The 22791-nt window shown below is 28.3% G+C and overlaps 1 protein-coding gene across 2 annotated transcripts; it reads left to right on the top strand.

The window, feature by feature from the left end:
* Positions 1-1526: 1526 nt before the first annotated feature.
* Positions 1527-22400, top strand: LOC103577289 (eukaryotic translation initiation factor 2 subunit 3, Y-linked). Of its 2 annotated transcripts, XM_014442363.1 has the most exons (9): positions 8100-8441; positions 8665-8728; positions 12433-12543; positions 17252-17485; positions 17571-17729; positions 20565-20794; positions 20893-21037; positions 21598-21767; positions 21962-22400. In XM_014442363.1, the coding sequence occupies exons 1-9, from the start codon at positions 8382-8384 to the stop codon at positions 22196-22198; spliced, it is 1410 nt and encodes a 469-aa protein (XP_014297849.1). In that variant the 5' UTR covers positions 8100-8381; the 3' UTR covers positions 22199-22400. The 2 variants fall into 2 exon arrangements, with proteins under 2 accessions (XP_014297848.1, XP_014297849.1); XM_014442362.2 differs by lacking the exons at positions 17252-17485; positions 17571-17729; positions 20565-20794; ... (1 more) ...; positions 21598-21767; positions 21962-22400 and adding exons at positions 1527-1768; positions 13056-15305 and having other exon boundaries at positions 8345-8441.
* The last annotated feature ends 391 nt before the right edge of the window (positions 22401-22791 follow it).

Here is a 22791-nt window from a genome sequence, read left to right as displayed (position 1 = left end):
TTATTATAAATTTAATATAATAATTTTTAGAATTTTATAAAATACTTTAGTTTTGTAGGTGTTATTTTTGCTCATATTAGTGACTTACAGGTAAATTGAAACATAATTACCGCAATTAATTCGAAGTTTTACTTTATTATTGTATTCGTTAAGATTATTTTCTATTATATGTATAATTGCAGATGACGGTTTGATGGTACCAGCAAATAAGGATGGCGATGTCTACGAAAGAATAGAAGTTGGGGTATGCGCTATTTGCCTATCGAACAAGCCAAAAATTAGAGTGATTCCTTGCTTCTACTGATGTTTATGTTTACGGTGTGAGTTCGGTCGACAGTTAATAGATACGGATCGGTTAGCTGTAACTAGGAACCATCGACCAACGTGTCCTGTAGCCGTGAACGTTGACTCTACAAGAGAAGTGTACATATCATAATTCCCCACAAAAGCAAGCGAAAAATTTTAAGTGATATTACTATTAGATTTAAAATAATTATCAATAAGATAAAAAAAAAATGATTACTTACAAAACAACTTATTACTTACTCCCTCGCATTTCCCACATTTTGAAAATATCATAATGAGTAATTTTATAACTTATTTATAGTTTTTATAAATTCAATAGAACAATTAGTTTAATCATATAAAATGTTTTACATTCAACTTACTCTCATTTTTTAAATTCTTAATCTATAAATATTTTAATATTTGTACTAAATGTCATGTATTCTATAAGTCTGTAACGATTGCTATATTAAATCTAAAATAATCATAAATAAGTTAAAATATAACAATAATATTTAATAAATGTCGATTATATTTTTTAATAATAAAATAAAAAATCCAAAAAAACAATAGATGAATTTTATTCTTTCCATTTCTTATGTAATAATTAATAATTTATTCGTTGAAGTAGAAGCTGCATACTCTGGTCTGGTGGATTTTATCGTTTCTATCGTTCATCTGTTCGCTTGTGACAAACAATGATAACAAGAAGTAATTAAATATTAACGTTAGGATTTTTAATAATCGTAACTAATAATAATAATAATAATAATAATAATAATAAAGTTAAACTTGTTAATGATGGCAGCTAAATTACTTATAATTTCGTGAATTTTATGTGAATCAAGAAAAAATTTAATTGCTTACTTGAGTATCATTCTAATAAAATAAAAAAGTTAAATATTAATAAAATAAAAATACGAAGCTTGCACTGCTTTTTACTCGCCGCCTTAATATAAATATATTATCTAGATACGATTCAGATAACAATCGTGCAGCGTGGTATCTCCATTATCGACATACGTTAATCAATTTTTTCTGTATTTTATATTGCATGGTACATAAGCATATGATAAAGAAGTTACTTTTCTGGTAGTGTTCACTACGTGGTAGTGTTTTCATTGGGTAGGCTTAAAAATGGTAGAGATTTTTTTTGGTAGTGTATATTATTGGTAGTGATTTATTCTGGTATAGATGTAATATGGTTGAGTTATTAATGGTAGGCATATTAATGGTAAAGATGCTAATGGTAGGCATTTTTATGGGGACCTGTATTGTGGTAGACATTTTTATGGTAGAGATTGTTATGATCGAGTTTGTTACTGGGAGGGTTATAATCTGGTAGAGTTGTAATGTGAGAGAGTTCTTAAGTGGTAGAATTGTTGATTGGTTGAGATTTTCGCGGGTAATGTTTAAAACTGGTTTAGTTGTTGTGTGGTACAGTTACTTGTGGTTGGCCTAGTTGTGGTTCAGTTGTCGAAAGGTAGAGATTTTTCTGGTACACCTATTAATGTGCCGAATATTTGTATTAATTTTAATCATTTAAATCATTGCATACAGTGCTGCCAGACCGTTCGATATTTTTACCCCCTCCTGAGGTGAAATAGCATTGAGTGTAAAGGCAGGAGGGGGTAAAAATATTGCATGTTCTGGCAGCACTGATTGCATAAAATATATTTTCATTCAGTTTTTAAGCATTAAATATTAGTATTGATATATTCACTAGATGGCAGCATTTTCGCTTGCTTTGTCCGTCATTTAACAAATGGTCATGTGAAGGTCCTGTGACCGTCCGATGACCAAAAAAAATGTCAATGACGGGACGGCTCGCATCTCTAACGGTAGCGCATGAAATTTTACTGCATCAAAAAATAAAATTTGTTGAGGCTGACACATACTTATTACAAATTGACGAAGTATAATGTACAGTTTTATATAGTCAATCTTCACTGATTTCAGTGGGAATATTTAATATTTGCTTTAATAATAAATATCCGTGAAAATTTATTTATTCCCGTTTATATCATTAAATTTGGCTGTTATTAAAATTTAAAAACAACTCCTGGTAAAGTTTCTCAGCTAGAGGACTTTGCAATATAACGTTCTAACTAAATTTATTATTTTGTATCCTTTATATTTTTATTGTTTGAGACTTTGATTTCTTATTTTACAAACGATAGATATTGAAGTTTTGGCTGTTAAGCTTTAAAGTTTAATTTTTTTAGTGTTCACTTTGTCGTTTTTATAGTTTTAAATGATAATTTTATCTAAATGAAATGTATATTTTAGCATTCTGTTTATAATTATTATTTATTAAATATTGAAATCACGATATTACTATTTAAATTTATATTAATCGCTAAAAATATTCTAATTATTAAACATCAAACTTCATTTATTACAGTTCTTTTATTTCCGTGTAGAATTTTAAGTTTACATATTTTTAAATCTTAAAAACATAGTTAAAATCAAAAATATAATATTAAAATTCTTTAATAAAAGCTTCTATAAATTAACCCTTACAGACGTTATTTCAGAAAAAATTTTAGCTCTTAAGAGGTTAATTAACCAGGAATTAAAATATCATTTAAATATTTTTATGAATAAATAAACAAATTCTGACGCGGAGCTCTACCGTGCTAAGTGGAAAAGCCGTAACTTGTGTAGAAATACCATAGTAAAAGTTACCACTGTTGTGCGGCAGAACTATAAAATACGATTATTTTTGGATTTAAAAGTATTCGATAGGATTTGAGTGATCAAATAATTTCCAATATCGTTAAATCTCAGCGTATAACCTATCTTCAAGTCTTTAAAAGACTTGAAGATAGGTTATACGCTGTTTCCGTCTATCTTCAAGTTTTTTTCGTGCTACTGTTCCACATTATTTCAGGTAGTTAATATCGTCCGAAATAGCTATTTTTTAGTATCACTTTCTCATATATCGCGTCACTAATTCCAAAAAAAATTATAATGTTTTTTTAATTGCTAATCATTTTGTAGACTTATTCTGAAGCTTAAATTGAAAAAAAAAGTTTTGAAAGCGAAAAGAGCGTATAATTTACGTATAATACGCCCTTTTTACATAATCTCAATTTTTTTTTTAAATTCCTGCTCAGAAAATCGACGATTTTCAAAAATTTCGGGGTTATTGTTTTCACCCCGATTTTCGAAAATCGAGTTTTCATCAGATGTCAACGTTTTGAGGTCCTAAGAAGCTATTCTGACTATTTTCAGAATGATGTCCGAGTGTACGTATGTATGTGTGTGTGTGTATGTATGTAAACTCTTTGTAACTTTTTAACTAATGAATCGATTTGGATGGTTGAGGTGGCAGTCGAAAGAGCTTGTTGGCCATCAACCCTGAAAATTGCAGATCATTTGATCAAGTAGATTCGAAAACATTCGCGAATTACGAAAAAAAAAAACAATTTTTTTTTAGTTTTTTAGTGATTCCTCAGAAACGACTCGAACGATCAACTTCAAAATCCTATCAGCTCTAGAATTTGATAAAACGCGTCGACTGCCGCCTTAGCCATCAAAATCGGTTCATTCGTTCACGAGATATCGTTGGAGGAAGAAATGGTAAAAAACGGGTTTTTCCAAATATCTTCGAAACAGCTAAACCGATTGATTTCAAATTTTAATCAGCTCTAGAATTCAATGAAACGCACTGATTGCTAGCTCAAACGTCAAAATCGGTTAATTAGTTGACAAGATATCGGTGTTATTAATAAATTATATTTTATGTTAATTATTTTTTCCGGATAAATCATAATATAATGTACTAAAGTATGTCTATGTGTAAAACCATACCAACTTTTCCTTTTTATGTTTTTTTTTCGATCATTATATAATGTCATCTAACTTGTTTTTTAGTTTGTCATGTTATCAAGAAAACAATTGAAAAAACGCAATTTTTAATATTTTTTCTATTTCATATTTTATTGGTTCTGACATAAGTCAAAACTTATTTTAATCTTGATTTTGATCCCTGACATTGATTTCTGCCTCAACACACTGATTTTATTGAACATAATCGGAAATTACATTTTAAAAACCGCTTCTTTATTAATGATTTTCGATTCTTAAATTTTCAAACTCCAGCATGAAACGTACCTTGTTAGAGATTGAAAAGATCATAAAAAAACAACCACATGTAACAGAATTTTCGAGCTCGAAGAGCACGAAAATACATCTGAACTAATGTTTTCGAGCTCCTTGAGCTTGAAAACAGGTGGAAGATTTGAGGTTGGTCCGCAAGGCCAACCGACGCCCAGATTTTTTTTCATATTATGATGCAAGATATAACGTAGAATATGGAAAGCTTTAAGGAATTAGATGAATAATCTTTAGATAATTAGATAAATGTCAATTATGTATGGAGCATTCCACGCCAAATCGGACGGTTTTAAGAATTTTAATTTTTAATTTCCGTCATTTTTTGATATTTTTTAGTTCTTATCAAAAGACTCATCCTCCTAAATTTTGAGATTTTTTTTATCATTGGTTCAAAAGGTATGAAATTTTCGAAAAAACCGCTCTTTTCATGGTTTTTTGCTTATAACTTTTTGAAAATTTGTTTAAATTAAAAATCTCAGAGAATAAAAAAGTTTTTGTATGCCATGTACTTTTAGCTAAAAAGTACAAATAATTTGTTAGAAAATTTTTCTGCGTTATTTTTGAGTTTTAACACTTTAAAATCGTTTTTTGAAAATCATGCATATTTTGATTTTCCTGAAAATTTGTGTCAACAAATTGCTATCCCTCGCGGTTTTGGAAATACCGAAATAATACCGGAATTATACGGTATAAATACTGCACAAATATGGTATTACTCGAGTTATTTTAGCCAGTTTTTTTGCCGCATTATTACCAAAAATTTACGAAATAAATTCCTAATATTTACGGTAATAAAATAGAAAAAATACGGTATTTTCACAGAATTAAAACAGTAATTATACAGCATATTTATAGTATATTTTCGGCATTTTTGCAGCATCAAACCGTTCTACCCGTAAAAAAATTTATAAATAATTATATAAAATTTTATTCAGTTATATATAATTTTATATAATTATATATAACCTTATAAAATTATATGCAATAACTGTCATGAAAAAAAAAAAAAAAATTAATGAAAACACCCGTTAACTCGTGGACTCGATCCCGAGACCTATTAGTTCAAAGTCTGATCTGGTAACCATTATGCCAAATCACTTACTTGAAATATGTTACTAATTGTATTCAGATGGATACAAACCAACTTAAGAAAATTGAAAACATCAATTTTCACAGATAGTTATTTTCACTTACATGTTTTTGTTTGAGTAAGAATTGTGTGAACCAATAAAATAGAATGAAAAATATTACATTTTGCACATTTTCGATGATTTTAAATGCAGAAGCGAACAAAAAATAAAACCATATTTTTTTACAATTTTCTATTTTATCAGCGTAAATCTGGCGAAATTGCAGGATACTGACGGTATTATTATCACAAAAACAACGATTTTATTGTTACTACATTATCGTATTATAGTTTTTATACAGCATTTTATTCGTAAAAGTTCGGCATTTTTACAGTTTTTTTACAGCATTTTTTTGGTAAAAGTTCAGTATTGTTATAGTTTTTTTACAGCATTTTTTCGGTAAAAAATCGGCATTTTTATAGTAATATTACTGTAGTAATCTGGTAACTCTACAGCATAAGTGCAGTAAGTATATGGCATAACTGCAGGAAAAAAACTGGCCAAAATAACCATTTTAATACCAAATTATTACGGTAAATTTACGGCATGTGCATAAATCCCGAAAATTTACGGCATTTTTACGGCATTCGCAAAACTGCGAGGGATCTATTCCACAACTTTTCAGATGGTTCTGGTCGTGGGACCTCCGCGACTACTATTTTTTTTCGATTATTGAAAATTAAAAAAATTTTTTTTTCTCTATAAATTATTGTCCGTACCAATTTTTGACACTGTGCACTTGTTTTTCTTACATATTAAAAATTGATTTCGATATTTTTTTATTCTTAGTAGGGATTTAAAAGCAGTAAGCAAAAGTTAATGCTATTTATGAGCAGTTATAAGAAACGTTTTGATTTATTGAGAAGCAACTATATCGAAGCAAAAGAAACATTAGATTTGCTAAGTAATTCAACTAAAACCATTACAGGAGCTTGAAAATATCATATAATTATTCGAAAAAGCGACGAAACTGTATTACGAGCGTTTTTAATTATTTCCGTGATCTTTTAAAAATTTTACATTAATGATTGTTTTATGAACTAGAGTACTCCTTAGTTAGTATAACTCCGTCGCTTTATCGAATAATTATATGATATCTTAGAGCTCCTGTTATGGTCATGGCTGAATTGTATAGCAAATCTAATTTTTCTTTTGCTCCGAAATAGTTGCTTCTTAATCAATCGAAACACTTATTTTAACTGCTCATAAATGGAATAACGAAACTTTTTTATTCTTTGAGTTTTTTTATTTAAAATATTTCTCAAAAAGTTATAAGCAAAAAACCATGAAAAGAGCGGTTTTTTTGAAAATTTCATATCTTTTGAACCAATGATTAAAAAAATCTCAAAATTTAGAAGGCTGAGTTTTTTGATGAGTACTAAAAAATATCAAAAAATAACAGAAATTAAAAATTAAAATTCTTAAAACCGTCCGATTTGTCGTGGAATGCCCCGTATATAAGATTACTATTAAATTATTAAAGGATTTACTCATTGTATAAGATACTTGTAAAAATCCGGATTTGGTAATGAAAATGAAATCTATGTGAAAATAATGTATGTATTTTTAAATACTTTTTTAACTTCCCGTTATGAAAATTGAAAATTTCTAAAAAAAAAGGAAGTTATTGGTTTCGGTCCGATTGTGTGTGTGTATGTAAACTAATTTTTGTCGTTCGATATCTTTGGAACGAATCAACCGATTTGAACGTGCTTTGCGGCAATCAAAAGGGCTCATTAAGACTTAAATCTGAATAGATATTGAAGTCGATGAGTCTTATAGTTTACGAGTTATATAGAAGATAAAGATTGAAAAAAACATTTTTTTCAGGTTTTTGTTGCATGAACTCATAAATCGCTCCACCGATTTGTTTCTAAGTTTGATCAAATCTAAGTCTTAAAAAACTCTTTTGATTACCGCAAAGCATGTGCAAATCGATCGGTTTGTTCCAAAGATATTGTCGGACAAAAATTACTTTTTTCAGCGAAATATATATTCATTCGCTCCAACCATTCTTTGAGCTTGAAGAGCTTAAAAGTTTACCAATAGTAACGTTTTCGAGCTCTCTGAGCTTGAAAACAGTAGGAAGTTTTAGAGTCGGCCCACAGAGTCAGCCGTTTTTCAGATTTTTAATGTCAATGTGTTTCAAATAAGTCGCGCTAATTTTAACTGCACTAGCGCAGTCAAGTCAAGGGGGTAAAGATTTTTTTTTTATCATTGTGGACACGTCTTAATCTTTGCCACGAGTGCCACGGACTTTAGCTCTACCACCTCTACATCTTAAAACATTTGGCGCCATTTAAGATTTCACAGATGGCGCTAAAATCTATTAAACTTCCGCATCAAAAAACAACGGCAAAATATATACTATCGTTCCGATAAGAGAGCTCCATTCGTTTCCTAGCCCTTCTTTGATTCTTAAGATAATGCGCATGCGTCAACGAGTATAAAGGTGGTAAAGCCGACGATAACCGAATGGAACTGCCTTCTTGAAACTGCTATAGCATCCGTTTTTACATACATCATTCCCTTTCTCTTATGATAACTATCTCTCTCTGCTAGCGTTCTTGGTCTCAAAGCAAGCTGGAAACCGGAATAGTTGTGAAAATCGTATGTACGATATCAGCATTATGCACGTAGCGTAATATTACATCAGATTATTAAATTAATAACTAATAGATTGACCATAAAATAGTTTAAACTGTGTTCAGTGTTAAAATTAATTAATAATAACTTTTTTTTATCTATAAAAAGAGCTCATTTCTCACCAGAGTAACGTGTTCTTTTCATTTTAATATATACTATAGATATATATCTTGAACATTAAAAAAAAATCATAAAATAATGGGTGGTGATGAAGGTGTAGCAGTACAACACAAAACGCAGCAGAATTTAGCTACATTGGTAATGTTTTTATCAATCATTAATTCATTCTCCTACTTAATAATTATTTAAATCATTCAAGGAATTTTAAATTTCTCACTTTTTTTTTCTTTTTTCATAATTTTTAACCTTAAAAATTTCAGATTATAACATTTATTTTACTGTTTAAAATTTATTGGCAAACCCTTTTTTTATTTTAGTATGTTATTTTTGTATTTACTTATAATTAAAATTTATATTTTAGGATACGAGTAAGCTAACAGCTTTGTCAGCTGAAGTCATCAGTCGTCAGGCAACGATTAATATCGGTAAAAAAAATTAAAATAATTTATATATATATTTATATTTATAACTAATCCGAATTTTCCACAAGAATTAACTTCACATTTAATTGATTCATAAAAAGCTTTATGTAGTTTGTCGATTACTTACTATTTTGTCTGGTGATAGTTTTCAAAATGTCTTGAAATATTTTTAAGTATTACCTATATCATTTTTATCACTAAAATATGATGGATACCAATCAGATTTGAAATAAATATTTAAAGAGATAATTTATCGTTGTTACATGTATTTCTATTAATTTTTTATTTTCTCTAGATCGATTTTCATTAATTTTTATGCAATATTAAATTTTCATCTAGCATAAAAAAAGAGATTTAAGTTTTATTAATTAAAATATCAAATGTATCTGAAGATCGAAACGGTTCTCGCGGAACGAAAATAAAAAAACGAAATGAATTGTACAAAGTCTAGTGGATCTAGATTTCTAAAATGTTTCGCTTTGGTACTAAGATATCAGCTAAAACTGCAGGCCATCCCCAACCGTCGGAACTACCTCTTAAGTCACCTTTAAATAGTCAAAATACATAAATTTTTTTCATTATCGTTGCGCGAAAAACGTTCCGATCTTCAAATGCATAATATTAACTAGTAAAGTAATATACGATAATACAAACTGTTTATGTTGAGTTACGATTAGAGCAGACAGTATATTTTTTTGTAATTATCAAAAAATTTAATTTTTATTACTTAAGGTAAATGTCCCAATACCGGAACAAGACCCAATACCGGAACGATTTGATAATCATTATATTATATTTCTACTCGTACGCGATGAAACTAAATAAAACTTTCTTTATTTGAAACCTTAATCTTTCAGTTAAAAAATAAGATATAAAATAGATTTTAGAAAATATTTCAAATATGAAAAAAAAAAATGTTAATTAGAGCAATAGTCTCGGATTCATGACTTTTTCATGTCTCTTAATGGTTTTGCTAAGAAATCAGTCAATGGTCTTAAGCTTATAGAAAATTCATAGAATTACTTTTCAATAATTTTTTTTTGTATATGCATCTTGAATGACATAAAATTCAAGAAAACATATTAAAAATATGAAAAAAATAGTATTATTATATTAATTTGACTGTTCGTCTATTGGTACACCAAAATGAACCCGTGCCCAGTACCGGAACAGCCAATCATATTAATGTTATCGATAGACATTAACGGTGAGTTTTATTGACTGGCTAAATCAAGTACAATATTAATTATTACTGGAGCCCTAATATTTAATGCAGTATGTATAATTCTTATAAAAAATAAATTAAGTATAGATAAACTCTAATTTAAATCATAAAGAATAAATTTTTGTTTTTAGTTTTTTTTTAAATTATTTTTCTAGTATAACCTCAAATGATTTATATTGTTTCTATTCTTTAGTTCAAAATATTTATTTTCATTGAATATTCAATCATTTTTAAATTTTAAATACATTTTACATTATGGGTGTGATATAGCAGACATCAGACAAATTTAAAATTATTAATAAATCGAGTAAATAATTAATAATATAAAATTTAAAAAAATGCGAATTCAAAAAATTTTGAAATTAATAGTGCTTTTTTTGTAAATATTATTTTTTTAATTATTTATCTTATTTATAATTTTAAAGTTCTCTGATGTCTGCTACATTCATACTCGTTTTACATTAATATTATTTAATAATTATTCATATTTTCACCATGAATAAATGCAAAAAATAACTTATTTTATTTACTGTTCCGGTATTAGGACAACCGAATTCCCGTATTGGGACAAGGCTATTTCAGCGTTCCGGTATTGGGTCTTTTGGGTGTCATAGAAAAAAATTTTTTTTTTATATTAAATTTAAGAAAAATGAACTTATTTGATTATTTTTAAATTGGTAAATGTCTATTCTATATGATGTAATAAATTATTTTGGTTTATGATTTATTTGAATATTTTTAAAACGATAAAAATCAGTCATATACCCTTCGTCGTTCCGGTATTGGGACATTTACCTTATAATCTTGAAAAAAAAAAAAAAAAAAACTTATAATGCATACTGTAGATTAATATAATAGTTGTTAATTAATAATTGAAGTTTAAATATTTATGAGGGATAAATATTCGGTAGAATGAATAAAATTGTTGAAAAATTATTAGAAGCCATGTAGTCATCTCAACCCATTTTTAAAAGTTTGTTTTAATGGAATATTTTGAACCATTATATATATTATTGGTTTATGATGAATCATTTAACATGTGCACTCATTGGTGGAAAGAAATTTTTTAGTTATTGATTTTTAATTTTTCACGATGGAAAAATTATTAAACGTTTTTTTTAAATAAATTTAAAGAAGTGTTCCTATTAAGCCAGTGACAAAGACAAACTTTAAAAATATTTTCTTTTTTAATTGCAAAACGATTGATGACGTTCTTAATTTCAAATATCGTTTAATTATTATAATTGTAGCTCTTATTAGAGACAAACTACACAGAGCAATTGTTCTTGGTGGAAATGCTATTTTCTCATCGTAAAGCTAGATTATTTCGGCCACCTAACGAAAATTGAATTAAATATGTATTAAAAAGAACTATGGCTATATGATCATTTTCGTAATATTTTTGTCGGAATTTCCGTCAAGCGACCAACATGGTCCGGATTTATTATGGTATTATAGCATTTTAATTGAGAATAATTTTTCAGTGTATTAAAGATAGAAAATAAGACCTTATTTACTCAATTTGGTTGAATAATTCATTTTTAACTTACCACAAGAATCTATTAAGAAAGTCGGGATTTTACAAAATACGTTGATAGTTTTTAATACGATGCATACTTTTACTGATTTATTTAATTACAAAATAATATGATCTTCTTTAAAAGTGAAGATTTTGGAAAAATTCATTTTGAGACTAATTTCAAAAGAATTCTCGAAAAGTAAAATATTATAAAAAGTTTTTTTTTTTTTTTTCTAATTTGTCGGTTACAAATATCTCCTGAGCCAGTTGACGATTTTTTTTAATAATAAAAATTTCTTTTGTTAGATGAGAATCTTAACGCCATATTAATTATTAACAAAAAGTTTCACAACTATAGTTTTGTCATTTATTACAACGTTAATTATATCCCCATTAAAATATATAAAATCGCTATCTACTAGAATTATTGCATCAGTATCAACACCTTTGAACGATAATTGGTGTTTCTTACATTGTTTAATTGAACAAAACAAATATTTTTCATAAGAATAAAATATAAAATAAAGTAAATCACAACCAACACTTTGATAGTCGAGGAAAGTGATCATTTACTTTGCAAACAACCTCCCATATGCCTTGAACTTTTGCTTATTATATCACACTTACTTACATACTATTTTTTAAATTAACTTTTTTAACATGTTTACTAACTATAAATAAGACTTGAAAAATATGTAAATCTACGTTTCTAAAAAGATAATTGGTTATTCATAATATATACTGTACATATACTATACAAAAATATACCTCAAAATAACAATAAATATCATTAAAATATTACACGAGTATTATATTCAAATAACAATAAAATTTCAATTCGTGTAGTAAAAATCGCATTTATTTATATAATCGCAAAACTCATGTTTAAAATTTCATTTGTATAATTATATCTACTAGATCTAAGTAATCGAATAATTATATTATTTTTATGTAAAATCCCAGGCACAATTGGTCATGTAGCTCACGGAAAATCGACCATTGTCAAAGCAATATCTGGCGTTCAAACTGTACGTTTCAAGAATGAACTCGAACGTAATATCACTATCAAACTCGGTAAGTCATTTTTTTTCGATTTTAATTCATTAATTATCCATTTAAAATAAACATAAAAAAAAGGAAAGAACATGAACAAAAAAATATCAATTGAACCAATATTATTGTTACTTAATCATTCATAGTTTGTTTTAACATGACCACAAATTGCAGTAATATTCAATAAGTAATCAACTATAATTACTTCCTAAAAATTTTTTTAATATTTATAACACCCCTCGTAAAATTATTTGTGATCTTTTGAAACTTATATTTAAAAGCGTTAAAAAATATTTCTACGAAGATTTTGAAGAGGATTCAAATGATTTGCATCAAAGTGCTAAAAATTAAAATTACCAATAAACAATATAAAAATATATATGCATAAATATATAAATCGAAATAAAACTGGCAGCCGGTGTGTGCAGGGATAACTTAAAACAAAGAAAAAAAAAATAATAAAAAAAGCTTGAAAAGAAAAAAAATATGAAACAAAAAAGAATGACGCCAATTTTCAATGTTTGGCATTGCAGAAGCACGTGCAGCTGAGACGACGACCGGCGAATTGGCAGATGTACCTGGACAAGACGATACGAGTGATATGCCGCCACTATCTTCCAAACGTACAAGATCAACATCACGTACAAGATCAAGTATAACTCCACCACCACCGGCGCCAAAACGTTCCCATCTTGATGTAACAACTCCAGCTACCACCGAACCAAATAAAATAAACAATCAGTTACTTATAATTGATCCATTAACACCAGCACCGACTCCATCTCCATCACCAACAATCTCCGAAACAATTGAGCCCATCATTCAAAATATCGAACTTAAACAATGTTGCGTTTTTCTAGAAGACATAAGCAAACTAGCATGCAAAAAATTGATTACAGCAAACTCTGTGAAAAAAGGATTAACATCAAAAAAAAAATCGGGTAAAAACAAAAAAAAAACTGCAAAAAAAACAAATATTTATGAAGTTGAAAAAATTTTAGATAAAAAAATAAAAGACAACGAAGCTATTTATTATATAAAATGGAAAAATTGGGCATTAGATCATAATACATGGGAACCGGTAACAAATTTAACTGATTGTTCTGCTTTAATTGAAGCTTATGAAAAAAATCAAATTGATTTACTCAACAAATTTCGTGAATTAGAAAATTATTATCCTACAATTGTGGATGTCGAAAACTACATGAAACAATTGATTAAGCGTAGTCGGTCAGTGAACAATCTTAATTTTAATAATGATGAATTAATTAGCAATTGCAAATTATATTTAAAAATTAATAATCATATAAGTAATGAAGATGGTGATGTAAGCAATTTACCTAACAACATTGCGAACAATGCAAGTAATATCGAAGAAGTCATAAAAAATAAGACGAACAATGGAAATATTGTTAAAGAAGTGACGAATATAATAGACATTAAAAAAATAACTGAAAAAATAAAAACTGGAATTTTAAATATGATGTACTGTACTGCGCGTCGTGAACAATTGGATTCGCTTAAAGATTGGAAACGTGAGATAAATAGTTTAACAAATGGTAAACCGATCATTGAAATCGAAAATAATGTTGATTTAGAATCAGCACCAACGGATTTTTTTTATATAGAAGACTATTTACCTGGAGCTGGTGTTATTATTCCAGATGAACCACCAATCGGATGTGAATGTGTATCATGTAATGCTAATAGTGCGTGTTGTTTTCAACAAAATGATAGTTTATTTCCTTACACAAATTCATGTCGTGTACGTGTACCAACTGGTACACCAATTTACGAATGCAACAAACGTTGTCGTTGTAGCGAACAATGTCCAAATCGCGTTGTTCAACGTGGCTCACATCTGAATCTATGTATATTTCGTACAAATGGACGTGGGTGGGGTGTTAAAACAACGAAACATATTAAAAAAGGTACATTTATAACGCAATATGTAGGTGAAGTTATAACAAATGAGGAAGCTGAAAAACGTGGGAAAGAATATGATGCAGCTGGGCGTACTTATTTATTTGATCTGGATTACAATGAATCTGAACACTGCCCTTACACTGTTGACGCGGCAATTTATGGAAATATATCACACTTTATTAATCACTCGTGTGATCCAAATGCCGCTGTCTATGGAGTATGGATCGATTGTCTTGATCCTAATTTACCTAAATTAGCATTGTTTGCTACACGTGATATTTTTATTAATGAAGAAATTACATTTGACTATATGCGTGAAGCAAGTAGTAGAGTAGTCGATAATTTCAAAGATGGATATAATTCAGGCATTGGCGGAAGTAGTTGTAGCGGTGATTCATTATGGAGACAACGTTTAGAATTACCATCATTGTATAATAATGACGACGATGATAAAATTAAAAATCGTACTAGATGTCAATGTGGTGCTAAATGTTGTAGACAATATCTTTTTTAACGTAAAAAATATTTTTTTTTATTCTTTCTTTTAATTTTCTTAAAAAAATTCATACTGTGTAATGCGCGCAAATGTTTCGATGAAATAATAAATAATTTCTTACATTGTTACATTATTGCTCAATAATGCTATTAAGTGTTGATGTTAATGCTAGAATATCTTGATAGGTTTGTTTAATTTTTGTGTCTGCGATTAATTAAATGAACAAAAATAAAAAGTTCAAAAGAATTTATAATTATTATGTTTAACATTTCGTTAAAGAATTGGAGAATAATTGAAATTAGAAAAAGAAAAAAAATGAATTCTATTTGATTGTTTAACATGAATTAGCATAATTTGTTCTACTAAATAACTTAAGATAAAAATATTATGATGATTATTATTATCATTGATATTATTATTATTATTATTATTATTATTATTATTATTATTATTATTATTATTATTATTATTATTATTATTATTATTATTACTATTATTATAAATTTCGAGAATAATAAACAAGATAAAAAATTCAGTCTTACCCCTGTTTCTTAAATTTCACAGAAATCCGACTTATGTATTTCTTCTTATGGTGTAACTTGCATAAAATTATTCTATAATATATTTGCTGCAACACCTGATTTAAAAGTTTAATTTTCGAGCGTTGTGAGGCATATCGGAAGCGTCAAATATATTCAGCCTCTTATAGTGTACTTGTGCGCTAAATATGCTATACTGTACAGTTTCAACTTTACTATCTTAACGTAGTAATAAGATGTCACAACCAGTAAGTTTATTTAATTTTGTTCTCTGTAACTGACGACGTGATTGTATTCATAGTGACAGAAATGCCACCACACGTTGCGACAACACATTACATTTTATGATGATCCTGAAGTTAGTAGTTAATTTATAAGTTATTGATTTTTAACTTTCCGCTAAGAAAATTATAAATTTTCAAAAACTAGTGGTTATTGTTTTCACCCTGATTTTCGAAAATCGAGTTTTCATCAGATGTCGACGTTTTGAGGTCCTGGGAAACATCGGAACCATTTTCAGAATTATGTCCGATTGGGTGTGTGTGTGTGTGTGTGTGTGTGTGTGTGTGTGTGTGTGTGTGTGTCCTATTTAAAAAATTTCATAGAATCCAATAGATTCTCATAAATTCGCATAGAGATTTTATAAGAATGAATGAGTTCTATAAAAAGTGCTATAGTTAAATATAGAGCCTTAAGAACGATTTTCAGATAATTTTGTCCCAGCTTTTCTCTGAAATAAAAGCTCTAAACGCAAAATAAAGACACAGACCCGATGCTTTACTCTACGAACTAGCGAAGTGCACTTCAATTTTTTGATAACTTCCATTTGTTTACGAGAAAAGCTTGGACAAAGTTCCTATTTAATGTACAAGTGCAACAGAGATAGTACCGTTTATCCAGTTGAGTGCGAATAGAGAAACAAATGAAAACGCGTCTTAAATATATAGCTATAAGAATCTATCGGATGTTTTAAGCAGGGTAGATGTAAGCCTCTTATATCTTTATAATGAATGAACCGATCTAGATCGTTCTTGCGGCATTCGAAAAAGTTCTTCCGAACTTACATTTCTTTTTAAAAGAATGTATCCTACAAGTGGACTAAGAAGCAAATATAAGAATCATGATCACACCATTGGCTTTAAGATCTATGTTACATTGACATGAAGACTCGTCTGGTAATCGTTAACTCATGCCAGTTACTGAACAGTTGAATATATATTTGGGCAATTGGTTAGATTAAGTTTAAGGATAAAAAAATTTGACAGTTAGGGTGAATTCAGAAATGCTCTAGCTCTAGCCAAGTGTTGCCATATAGCGAAAGCTAGAGCCTTTACGTATGCACTCTTAGTTTAGAAACAAAGGCGATTTTAAACTTTTGAAATAATAAAAAGGGCTATTTCCGTGATTTTTCTTGAACAACTTTTAAATAGAAAGATCTAGCATATTTCTATAAAAAAAAAAAAAAAAAAAAAAAAAAAAAAAAACGTTGAAATGCATGAAATAAGCTTCGATTCTCTTTTCTAGTTTTTATTTTAAAATAATTTTTACCACTTTGATTGTTGTTCACAGTAGTTTTAGCTAGAAATCTACTCTTTTCGCTTATCATCTTTTAGTTTCTTTTTTTAATATTTTAAGCCTAAAAATATTTCGTAATTAGAATTTTTTTTATATTTATTAATGATTGAATAGTATTATAACATGTGTCGTCCGAAGCGGACAAGATGCTTTTGAAGACTAACAAATAATTTTTAAAATAAATCATTTTTAGGTTATGCAAATGCAAAAATTTATCAGTGCGATAACTCAAAATGTCCACGTCCGACTTGTTACATTTCCGGTGGATCTAGCAAAGATGATTCATTTCCTTGTTTCCGCCCAGCTTGTTCAGGACGATTTCAATTAGTACGGCACGTTTCATTTGTTGATTGTCCTGGTCACGATATTTTAATGGCTACGATGCTTAACGGTGCTGCTGTTATGGATGCAGCATTACTATTAATTGGTAATTAATTGAAAAATTATTTAATTAGCAATAATTACTTATTACCAAAAATTCAATTGTTTATAAGTAAACATTATTTTTTTAGCGGGCAATGAATCATGCCCACAACCGCAGACATCGGAGCACTTGGCAGCTATCGAAATCATGAAATTGAAACATATTGTTATACTACAAAATAAGATTGATTTAGTGAAAGAAGGACAAGCACGAGAACAGTACGAACAAATTTTAAAATTTGTTCAAGGTAAGAATGAAAAAATATACAACCCACTATGTAGATTACAATTAATGAAGCAAAATAATCGCCAGTTTTTACTTCGATAAAGTCACATGCAATTATACCGTCAATCGGTGTTATTTTTTTTTCTTTTAATAATTAATAATATTTACGAAAATTTGTTTTTCAAATTCTGACCAAAATGTACGCTTAAATAAGAATAAAAAAAAGTAGGGTTGAAATATATTTGTATCCATTAAAGTAAATTGACCGTTGAATCATATTTAGTCAATTTATTTAATACTTAGTGCTCCATGTTTTTATAATGCAGTATAAAATTTTTAATAATAATGGATAAATTTAATTTGCTAATAATGCGTGAGTAATGAAAACTTGACTAAATTCTCTATCCGCAAAAAACAATCATTGTACTTCCATAAAAATAATATGCGTATCACAGAAAAATATAAGGCGTTGGAACTTACTCCAATTTAATAAGACTTTAAATCAGAATTTCAGAAAATCATTGAACTTTTTATATATTTTTTTAAGGCATTTTTTGACTTATCGTCACACCAATCCAGCAAACGTATTTTTTTTTTTTTTTCATTGACATAGCGGTGGTGAAAGTGCTACACAAAATTTAACAGATTAAATAATTTGTACCTGTCTAAAAATCAATACGAAAAAAAAGGAAAACTGTTAGGAAAATTAAAAAAGTGCACACCTCAAATGCCCACGTTGAAATAAAAGTGTGAAATTGTTGTCTTCTGTTTTTTTTGTCCTGTACGTACTTTTATAATACACCACAATTGCTATTTTCGTTAATTTTTCATTAATGATTCATTAAGATCTCAACACTCCAAAAAACAATCCTATATTATGAAAAGATAACCTTTAAATATACCATGGCAGTCCTGAATCACGGTGTATTACGGTGAATCATCGTGAACACTCACCGTGATGCTACCGTGAAACACGGTGATTCGCCGTGATTCACCGCGATTTACCGTAATTCGCGGTAGCCACGGTAATTTACCGTGTGAGTTCACTGTGATTTTGCGGTGAATCACAGTGAATCGACACGAAATCTCATCGCGATGTCGTAGATCACGGTGATTCCGCGAAAATCACTGTTATTGTATAAAAAAAAAGCAATACATTATGAAACCTCGATGGGGCAGCAAAATTTTATAAAAATTCGCCGTGAATTACGGTAAATCTCCATAGTTCGAATATAGAACATCACCATGATTCACTGTGAATAGACTTGAAACACCGTGATTTTACCCCGAATCACCGTGAAAGCTCACCGTGGTATCACGTACACATTCACAGTAATTTACGATGATTCACCGTAATTCCACCCTATTAGCGTGATTCACCGTAATTCACCTTATATCACGGTGATTTAAGACCGCCAGGGATATAATAGAAAAAAATTGATGGAAAGTTCCGCAAAACGCTGACTTCAACTTTCTGTTAAAGTAGGTGACACTTGTAGTCAACAGTTACAAAGGCTGAAATTGTCGGCAAATTGGTCACAAATAATAGACACCAATTTTCTGACCAAAAAGTCTGGCTATAAAGGAGAGTAAAGAGTATGAAAAGAAAAAAAAAGTAGAAAATACAGAGAGAAAGCGAAATGTGTATGAATATACACTTAAAAAAAAGATATAAAGCCGATAAATTTCAAGAAAAATCTCAAAAAATTCATTGACATTTGGTGACATCTTTTTTTTAATGGAAAAAAGTTGGTTGATGATATTCAATAGGGTTGATCCTTAAAAGGAACGGTAACTTTTACAATGAGAATAGGTTGATGTTGTATGTAATGACTTCAATCGTGACGACATACAGACTCATATCCCAACAAACGACACTATGAAGAACTTTTTAAATATATTTTTTCTTAATTATAAGCAAGTACATTTATTAAAAAAAATCAACCATCATATAAATCAGACTTTCAAGTTTCCCAAATTCCCTACTAAGTACATGCTTCGCATTTCAGGTCTGAAAAAGTTACTTTATATTATTTAAAATAATGAATACAGTGATGCAAAAATGTCTTTTTAATGTTATTTCATCACGAAATTCAATAATTAAAATTGTTATAATTTTTTAATTGACAATTAAAATGCAATAGATAGATGTCTGTGAAATCTACTAATATATTTTGCTAGAAATAAAGTTCAGAGTTTTTAAAGTAAATTGAGAGAAAAGTTTAAAACTCATTAAAAAAATTTCATGCTTTACTATTTTTATACAATAAATTTTCTATACTGTTTCAAATTATTTAAAAAAAAAAAAAAAAAACAATTTTTTATTTTTTTTTACAGCCTATGCTGGGGGTTGATAACTTTTTTACTGCTACTGATAGTGTTCAAATGCTTTAGAATAATATATGTAAAAAAAATTCAGTAACTCTTTCCAAAATTTTGATTTAAGGCTGATTTTTATCGGACTAGATCGCGTACTACCAAGTTTGCTCATCACCGGTGGGCAATCGCATACGAATAGAAGTATCCTACTTTCTTCGCCAGGTGTGCAATGTACTATAAGAGGCAAAAAGTGCATGTTTTCTGTTCGGAAGAATATAAGAAACCGATGAATTTCAACCCGCTAAATTGTTTTGGTCTGAAATCTGCTTCCCTGATTAAAAAAAATGATTTGAAATAATTCAAAACAATTTGAATCGACTAATATATAGATATACACTTAACATAGAGCAAATCATTTTTCTTAGTCAACTTTGTTTCGCCTGACTAAATACGAACTAAAATTACTTATTTGTGATTAAAAAAAAAAAATAATCGCTATCTTAAGCTTTATTGATGTATTTTGAATTTGATCATTCAGGTACTGTCGCCGAAGGTGCACCAGTAATTCCAATCTCAGCTCAATTAAAATATAACATTGAAGTACTCTGCGAATACATTGTCAAAAAAATTCCAGTTCCGCTTCGTGATTTTACTTCAGAACCTCGTTTAATTGTTATACGATCATTCGATGTGAATAAACCTGGTTGTGAAGTAGATGATCTTAAGGGTGGTGTCGCTGGTGGCAGTATTTTAAAAGGAGTTTTAAAGGTAGATAAAAAAAAATATGACGTTATAAATATGGATAGTTCCAATATTTAGAAATTATTAATTCGATTATTTTTTATGAATCAATTTTTTTTTATAAGGTGGGTATGGAAATTGAAGTACGCCCTGGATTAGTATCCAAAGACGGTGAAGGAAAATTAACATGTCGTCCTATATTTTCACGTATCGTATCATTATTTGCTGAACAAAATGAATTACAATTTGCAGTTCCTGGTGGATTAATTGGTAATTTATTATTTATCTTTATTTATAGAATATTATACGTCAGAAAATTTTAAAATAAATAAAATTAACTGCACTAATGTCGATACTTAACGGATAAATAGACATTATAAAAAATAATAATAAAGTATTATAACCGGATGACAAAAATACAGATAGTATTTACTGAATTTGAAATAGTTTTGATTAATATTGTTGCATAAGAATATTTTGCACCACAGAAAATAATATTTTACGATTATTATTACTACGTTTTCACTATATATTACTATACTATGTGAGAAATTTTTGATGTTTCGTTGTTATTCTATTTACCCGGAATTAATTAACTTTTTTATATAAACAGTACTAAAATTACATTAAAAGTTCTGTTATTTTTGCAAGTATTTCTATTCAACAATTTTAATGCTCATTTTTAGTATAATATATTTCATATCATCGAAATTTGTATCTATAAATATATATATATATATATATATATATATATATTTGTGTTAATTTTTCTCAGAAAATTGTCTTATTAATTTTAACTAAAATGGTTTTTTTAATTAAAAAAAAAAAAGGTGTTGGAACCAAAATAGAACCAACTTTATGCCGTGCTGATCGTTTAGTAGGACAAATATTGGGAGCAGTTGGTGCATTGCCACAAATATTTACTGAATTGGAAATTTCCTACTATCTTTTGAAACGTTTACTTGGAGTAAGGACTGAGGGTGATAAAAAAGGAGCTAAGGTAATCAAGTATTTACTTAATAAATTTTCAATAAAATAAATATTTCGCATTAAAAAATATTTGAATATCTATATACATTACATTTTTCACTATTACTAATGACAAAAGCCAATCGTTAAATTAATAGATTCCATATAGTATCCATTTTATTTCATGAATAATTCAAGTCTTATTTAATTTTTTTTTTATTTTAGGTACCGAAATTATCACGTAATGAAGTCTTACTTGTTAATATCGGATCTCTGAGTACCGGTGGACGTGTTATAGCAACAAAAGCTGATTTGGCCAAAATTTGTTTGACAAATCCTGTCTGTACTGAAGTTGATGAAAAAATAGCATTATCAAGACGTGTTGAAAAACATTGGCGCTTAATTGGTTGGGGTCAAATTCGTGGAGGCGATACCATTAAACCAGTAATTGATCGTCAGTAATTAAAAAAAACAATTATTACTAATAATAAACAATTAATCAGATAATAAATCAAGAAGCTAAAAAAAATCACTTAATTATACAAATTTATATCGTAAGTAATAATAATTATTTTTATTCTTAAATTTGTTTCCAATTATTCAAGTCAAATGTATAATGTTTTTGATAAAATTAATAATAACAATAAAATTAATTATGACAATCCATCGTTAATTCTTTTATAGAAGATTATTAGAGAGTCATTGATCATTAGAAAAATTTTACTATCTATTTGAAAATTAGAGGAGTATTTCACTAAGAGAATCGATATTTTCTTTTAAATGCTTTTAAGCAAGTAACATCCAATACTTCCGATGGCAATTTTTGTCGGAGACGTATAACTGAATTTACAAATGAATTTTCAAGATAAGAAGTATTAAAATTTGGTATCAAGAAATGAATATTGCTATTTTTGCTTGGAGATCTTTCAGACCCCCTAGATTCATCTTATATAAATAATTCTTTCAAATAATTTGCTTTTCCAATAGATAACAATTTATAGGAACATGCAACCATAAAATATGATCGTCTGGATTTTACCGAAAGCCATTTTAAA

This window comes from Microplitis demolitor, chromosome 10 (genome assembly GCF_026212275.2).
Source record: "Microplitis demolitor isolate Queensland-Clemson2020A chromosome 10, iyMicDemo2.1a, whole genome shotgun sequence".
In the NCBI taxonomy this organism is placed as follows: domain Eukaryota; kingdom Metazoa; phylum Arthropoda; class Insecta; order Hymenoptera; family Braconidae; genus Microplitis; species Microplitis demolitor.
The sequence above is the reverse complement of the archived record's forward strand: the minus strand, read 5'-3'. Positions and strand labels throughout refer to the sequence as shown.